General features: G+C 56.8%; 1 protein-coding gene across 1 annotated transcript; it reads right to left on the bottom strand.

The window, feature by feature from the left end:
* Nucleotides 1–469: 469 nt before the first annotated feature.
* Nucleotides 470–6,556, bottom strand: FOXF2 (forkhead box F2). The gene is given in 3 exon segments (XM_066325454.1): nt 470–1,430; nt 5,352–6,531; nt 6,533–6,556. Coding segments are annotated over 3 exon segments (1,371 nt in total). The 3' UTR covers nt 470–1,263.
* Between the last annotated feature and the right edge of the window lie 794 nt (nt 6,557–7,350).

Genomic DNA, 7,350 nt, shown 5'->3' with positions numbered 1-7,350 from the left:
ACGGTTTTACCGCCGCTCCCCTCTCGGGTCGGGGCCCGCATTGCACAGCGCCTCCTGCCCCCACACCCGGCGAAGTCCCGTCGGGACCCAAAGGGATTCCGAGGGGACGATGGGGAAAGGGGACACGGGGACACCAGGCGCATCCCTAAAGAGCGGGGAGGGCGTTTCAGACCTGGAGGCGCCCTCCAAGAGGGGATCATGCAGTCCCGACCCTCCTGCTTTTGTGCCCTCTACCTCGGTTATTTCAAAGCTTATCCAGCGGTAGTGGAAAGCAGGGTGGGAGGCGGGTGACGGTGGGAGGTGCAGCCCAGAGAGCATGGCACTGGCCTCCTCCGGTCTGTCTCTCGCTCTCCTCCTCCTCCTGCAGAGACTGGAGGATTTGGGGTTGCATCTCTAGCGCTCTCGGATGCTGGGGTGGAAGAGTTTTCTCTGAAGGAGCCAAGGGAAAATAAGTGCCTGTCCAGTGATAGTCGTTATATACATTTTATTGGAAAACAAAATTTTTACATCAAAATATTTTGGGCAAACTGTAAAAAGTATACATAAGTGCAAATATACTCTCCTTTTAAAGCAATAGTGTGTGAGTATACACGAGATTTGTTTAAAATAATTTTTTTAAAAATATTGTGGTAGAAAACAACTTTTGTAAAAATAAAAAACAAAACGTTGTATTGCTGCAATACTGGAAAAAAAATTGAACTTTTCTTACAGTCTATACACGAAAGGGCTAAACAATACTGTTTTAATAATATCAATCGGTCGGTGCTGAAGTCCATACAAAGTGTCCTTGGTGGGGCTCGGGGAGAAAACACAACAAAAAAGTACATTTCCCGCTAACGCAGTAACAGAAGGGGGAGTCCTCGCAGGTGCGGAGACATTTATTTTTCTTATACAAAGACACCTTCTCGTATGAAAATATGTCGGATTGTTCCCTTTCCCAAAGCGCTTTTCTTTAGGAGATCGCAGAAAGGCGTTTATGATTAAGCTGGTCAGACTTGGCATAAGGACACTTACGTCCCCCCTAACCCAAAACATCACGCAAGGCATTTTTCTTTTAGTAAGACCTTTGGAGCATTATATCGGCTGCACGTGTCCTTCGGGGGGTGGAGTGGGACCGAAAACACTGCTTCCTTAGGCAAATTCGCTAAGTGACTCGTGTACTATCAATGCTATCAGAGTGCACATTATATTTAATCTGCGTGGGTCCGTCTACACCTCGGCTCTGTTCAGTGACACCTGATTGTCTCTGTTGGGGCGCTCTCCTCACATCACGCAGGGCTTGATGTCTTGACAGACGCTTTGGTGGTGGTGATGGTGGTAGTAAGATCCACTAGCGGACGGGTGAAACGAAGAAATGCCATTAAAATTGAGGACAAAATCTTTCCTGTCACACACCGGGGAGGGATGATGCTGGTAGCGAGGCAGTCCCACTGCAAGAGAAGGAAATAACAAGAGCTGCTCAGAAGTCGGAGGGCTTTGCCCGGGTGGAGCAGTCCTTCCTCCCTCACCCGCAGGGAGGTGAGGCTGCCTGCTCAGAGCTGGCACACCGCTCCCCTACCCCCGGTCTCGGCTCCCCCTGCAAGGTTTGGTAACTCCTCTTTGGCTTCCTTGGCAGAGGACTTGGACTCCCCCCGGGGCAGAGCCTGACCTGCTGCGGGGCAAAGAGACCGCGGGTTCCATTGCCCCGAGCGAGGAGGGGAAGCGGATCCCCGGGGTCCCACACCGCCTGCAGGTCGGCTCCGAGCTGCACCCGCGCTCGTCCGAGCCCCCGAGCCTGCTGTGCGGGGAGGGTGCAGCCTCCACAGCCGTGAGGCAGCAGGCTGAGGAGAGGAAGGCATGTGGAGCTGGATGCCCACGGACACGTGCCCGGCCGCATCCCGGGCTCTCGGACACCTCTGAGCATCCCGCCTGCGGGGGCACACACGCGCTGCTCTCTGTCTGCCCTCTGCCTGGGTACTTATCAGCGTGGAGGGGCAGTTTAGCCTCCGCGTGGGGGGTAGATGAGGGAGTGTGTGTTTTATCCATGCGTGTGAGAGAGAGAAAGAGGAGACGACGCCACTCGCGTGTTTTCCTGGGTGCACCACAGCCATTTGAACCCGATTCCCATCTTTCCTCGCTCTTCCCGCTCCCTACCCCGCTCCTGGGAGGATTTTGCCTCTGACTTGAGCGGCTGCAGGTTGAATTCCCGTCAGGATCCATTTGTGTGTTGATACAGTATGTATTTATTTATGTGTGTGTGTGTAAGAGCGTTCACGCCTTTTCGCGTGTGTGCTTTCATAAACATAAGATACACCCTACGGTTCATCAACAACAACAAGCCAAGTACATCCGTGGCACCGACATGTAAATGACCTTGCAAATTCCCATTGTAATTTCCCACAGCCTAAGGCAGCATTTCGGGGGCCGCATGGGAGACGTCACCCCACCCCCAGCACCGAACTGTAGGACCGTGCTGAGATCTTTGGTCTGGCAGGGTTCCTACTGGATCCGGCTGGGAGGGGAGTATTGCCAGAGCAAGGCCCGCAGGGTAGAGCTAGAGAGGGTTTTGGTTTGGCGTGTGGATGTCAAACTCGGCTAGCGGGATCCTGTCAAATATGACCGAGGGTCAATGAAAAAAAAAAAAAAAAGGAGAAAAAAATAAAAGAAAATAAAAGAAAATAGCGAAAGAAAAAGCAGGAGAGGGAGGGAATAGGGGAGAGAAAAAGAGAAAAAAAAAGAATAAAACAGGAGGAAAACGTCCCCGGTTTTCCTCAGGACGGCGGAGCCGAACCCTTTGGCGGCGTCGGCCGGCGGCGCGCACAGCCCGTTCTCCTCCGGCATTGTCCCCTCCTTCACCCCGCAGAGCTCACTTTATAAAAGTGATTATTTCGCTGGATTTCCTCGGCTTTCTAATAACCCTGCTGGTATGCTCACCATAAACTGGGGCACTTTATTACAATCCTGATTCAATCATTTAGCAGGATTTAATAGTCTGCGAAAAAAATCCCGCTCCCCCCCGCCCCCCAGCTTCAAAATCCTTTTAGCAGAACCAAGCCTCCTGTTTCCAATTTTTACCTCTCTTATTCTTGGGTCTGATATAAATTCACGGTTTTAAGTCCTCCCCGGCCCTGTCATGCGTAGAGAATTATTGACCGATCAACAGTGATTGCCACCGAATTTGCTTTGCATTTAACTAAGAGAAAGGGGAAGGCGAATTTCACTTGCTACTGCTTTTGCGGGGACAGGAGGAGAAAGATTATTGCTGATTATAAGAACAAATAAAAAAAGCTCGAATCCTTTTCTTCTATCTCACTTCACTGTTCTGAAATATTTGTGCCACAGCGATTTTATATATCATGCACAAATAAGGATTAGATCCACTTAAAAAATAAAATAAAGAATTTGGTTTGATTTTTTGCTCAGTTTATCAAGGACTGCGTATGGTTTGCACTAAAATCTTGGGCCCAGATACTAAAGCTGTAGATAATAAGCGGAGAAACACTGTTTTACAAAGTGATGGCATAAAATCTGAGCCGCTGGAAACGGACCCTCGTGATCGGCACTAAGACAGCGTCCAGCGGTCCGTGTGCGTCTGTATCCGCCCGTGAACAGAAACAATTCGGATTTAAACCTCCCCGGCCTCGGAAACAACAGCGGAACTCCGGGAGGACCAGAACCCTTGTTGTCTCTACCTCTGCTTTTTGTTTTGTACTTTTGTTTTGGGCTGTTCCTGGATGAAAAATTCTCTTCCAGAAATCAACTTTCTTACCTCAGTTACCAGGCAGGAGGAGGGGGCAGCTGCCCCCCGGCCCCGCTCCCCAGCCCAGTCCTACTCCTGCACCACTCTTGGCCCCATGGGCCCCGCGTGGCGGACTGTGCGGCCGCAAATAGTAAAACAAACAGAAAGGGGAAAAAAAAAATTCAGAGAAAGAGAAAGCAAAGAAAACAAAAATCCGTGCAAAAACAACAAACCAAAGCAGAAATTCCTAACGGAGAAGGTACGTAGTTCGGCAGGGGATGCCCTTATGAACCCGCCGGCCTCTCGCTCCGGCTCTAAAAAGCACGTGGAAGGGCGCCCTATAGCTCCGAAAAGTTGGTTTAAAGCTGAGCGGCAGAGCCTGCGGGCACAGAGGAGCCCAGCTGGGGACGCGTCTCGTTCGCTCTCTCCCCTGCGCCGAAACATCGGTAAGACGGCGACCCCCTCTGCAGCCGCCTGTCCCCCAGAAGGCACATCAGGGCTATTTAAGGCTTTGGGTCTTTTGTTTTTTAAGGGAGGAAAGTTTGCGACTGCTTGTTCTCCCCTGACAGCCTACGTCCCTTCTGCGGCGATGGCCAAGCGGCAGGCAGGGCGGCTGCCCGCCCTCCCCACGGCGACAGCGGGCTGCGGGGAGAGAGGCCGGGGCAGGCTGCGCTCGCAGAAGGACAGGAGGATGATTGACAGGCGCCCGAGGAGGGGGCGGGAGGGGACACAGAGCTGAGGGTCGCCTGTATTTGTTACTTGTTGAAATTCCCATAAAATTGAACAAGACCCCGCTCTCACAGGGGTTAAGTCAGGCTAAAATCCTCTTCGGTGTGGTCCAGCCCAGACTGTCTTTGTTTGCTTAACCTCTGGGACCCACGTTTAAAAGGGCTATTTGGAAAAATTCCCCGTAAGAGCCCAACATCTTTTACCCATTTTTGTGCTCGGATTTTTCTGAGCAGACATTGTCTGTAATCACGGGCCAGGAAGGGGGTGAGGGGGTGGGAGACAGCGACCAGAAAACTCTTTCCCTCCGCTTGCCGAAATACACTCGATCCTCTTTAATCTTTCAAGCATTTTTTTAAGATAAGCGGGTGGTTTGGTGTTAGAGGATTTTTTATTTTCTTTTTAATTCCCTCCTTTTTTTCCTCCCCCTCTTCCCCCCATCCCGGTATGGTTTAGAGGATAATACTTGACGCCTTTATTTGATTACCCCCGCGGCGCGTCTCCGCGGAGCGCGGTTTACCGAGGCGGCGGCGATGCCGGCGGCGCTCCCCGCGAACCGAAGCCGCAGCGCGGCGCGGAGGGGCCAGCCCAGCCGGCACCGGGAGGGGGACGCGCGAACCGGGACGGAGCCGGGACGAAGCCGGGCTTTCCTCGGAAGGGCTCCTTCTCGGCGCTGTGCAAGCCGGAGGGATGCTCGCAGCCGTGCCCACGGCCGCCCCCCTCAAACAGCCCCCCTGTCCCGAAACAGAACAGCTCCAACCCACGCGTAATTTTTTCCCTCTCGAAGACAATGCACCTCTTTTTTTCCGACACCGCGGTGGTCCGGGGTTCCCCGCGCGAAACCTCCGTCGCCGGCGAAAACCCCCTCGGGCTCCCCGCCGCCCCCGCCGCCCCTCCGCGCCCCTACCTGAGAGGTCGTCGCGGGGGCTCTGGTGCAGGTATCCCTGCTCCAGGGAGTAGGAGGGCACGCTGGAGTGGATGCCGGAGGAGGCGGCGTTGGCGGCGGGGAGGCCCTGCTGCTTTATGTAGGGCGAGGCCCCCGAGGCTGTCCAGTGAGCCGAAGGGCTCGTGTAGGGCGAGTGGCACTCGATGGCGCTCGCCATGGCCGGCGACGAGGGCACGGGGCTGCTGCTGCTGTCGGGGCCGTAGTCCCCGTTGGCAGTCACCGGGCAGCTGGCCATGTAGGTCGAGCCGGGGTTGGGGGACATGTGTGGGACGTGGTGGCCGCCGCTGAGTCCCTCGTAGCCGCTGGCCATGGCGTTGGGCATCATGTCGAGGTTGTAGCCGTTGGAGTGGCAGGCCAGGGAGGCGGGGGGCGCCTGGAAGTCGAAGCCCTGCGGGAGGATGGAGGCGCCGAAGCCCAGCCCGTTCATCATGCGGTACATGGGTTTCAGGGCCTGGCATTTCCTCCTGAAGCCGCGGGGCCGCCGTCGGAAGGAGCCCTCCTCGAACATGAACTCGCTGGCCGGGTCGATGGTCCAGTAGTGGCCCTTGCCCGGGCGGCCCAGGCCCTTGGGCAGCTTGATGAAGCACTCGTTGAGAGAGAGGTTGTGGCGCACGGAGTTCTTCCAGCCCTGATAGGAGCCGCGAAAGAAGGGGAAGCGGGCCTGCAGGAACTGGTAGATCTCGCTGAGGGTTAGGCGCTTGGAGGGCGAGCTCTGGATGGCCATGACGATGAGGGCGATGTAGGAGTAGGGGGGCTTCTCGGGCCGCCGCAGCCCCGAGCTGGCCTTCTTGCTCTTGGAGGACGCCGCCGCCGCCGAGGAGGAGGAGGAGGAGGTGGAGGTGGAGGAAGAGGAGGTGGAGGTCTCCAGGGCGGAGGAGGGCGGCCGGCTCATCTGGAGAGCTCCGGGAGCCGGGCTGCAGGAGCGGAGAGGGACGGGGGGCTCCAGCCGCTGCTGCCCGCTCTCGGTGGTCATCTGGCGGAGGGAGGGGAATGGGGCAGGGTGGGGTGAGGCTGGGAGGGAAGGGGGGGAGCCGGGCGGGGTGGGTACCGGGGCGGGGGGTGCCCTGAAGGGGGAGAGCCGGCTGGGGGGCGGTGGGAGCCGCTGTCCTCCGGGCACCTCCTCAGCGCGGCGGGCGGCGGTGGGGCGGCGGCAGCGTCCTGCGCATCCCTCCCCACGGTCTCTTGCGCAATGGCTCCTCTGCTTTCCGCCGGAGCCAGGCACTGGGGAGGATGGACCGGCCCGGCCCAGCCCCGGCCCCGGCCCTGGTCCGGCCCCCTCCCTCCGCTCAGCGCCGCTCCGCTTCCTCCTCTGCCCCCCACCTGGGGACCATCCTGCTGCCTAATCCGGCATGGAGAGGAAGCGCAAGAGCCTGCCCCCCGCCCCTCAATCTCTTCCGCGCTATCCGCGCTCTTATTCTTTCATATATACTTTTTTTTTTTTTTTTTTTTTTTTTTTTTTTTTTTTTTTTTGAGGAGGCACAGCGCGATCGCCTATCAGTTCCTTCAATCTTGCTATTATTTTTTTTCCCTTTCCCTGCAGACCCCCCCTAAATCCGGCCGAGAAATCAGCAGAGATAGAGAGAGGGAGAGGGGGAGCGAGAGGGGGAAGAAAAAGACCACCCTTTTTCCAGCTGGCCTCTGTCCACCCGTCATCTGGGCAAGAGGCGCTGCTGCTTCTGCTGCTGCTGCGGCTGCTGCTGCTGCTGCCGCTGGTGCTGCGGCATCATCCCCGGCTCGCTCCCGCTGCCGGACTAGCACCGGTCCCCGCTCACCGCCCTCCCGGGCTTCCCTCGGCCCCAGAGGCTCCGCTTTGCCCTCTGCTCCCGGCACAGCCCGCCCTGGGCTCCGCCGGTGCGCCCCGGGACCCAGGGGCGCTGACGCGGTCGGCTGCGGGCGTAGACAAGTGTGAGGGGATCGCCCACCCTGCCGAGCCCGAGGCAGCAGTGTTTACTGCTCCTCG

This window comes from Sylvia atricapilla, chromosome 1 (genome assembly GCF_009819655.1).
Source record: "Sylvia atricapilla isolate bSylAtr1 chromosome 1, bSylAtr1.pri, whole genome shotgun sequence".
NCBI classification, from domain to species: Eukaryota; Metazoa; Chordata; class Aves; order Passeriformes; family Sylviidae; genus Sylvia; species Sylvia atricapilla.
Note: the sequence above shows the minus strand (reverse complement) of the source record. Positions and strands in the feature narration are given on the sequence as shown.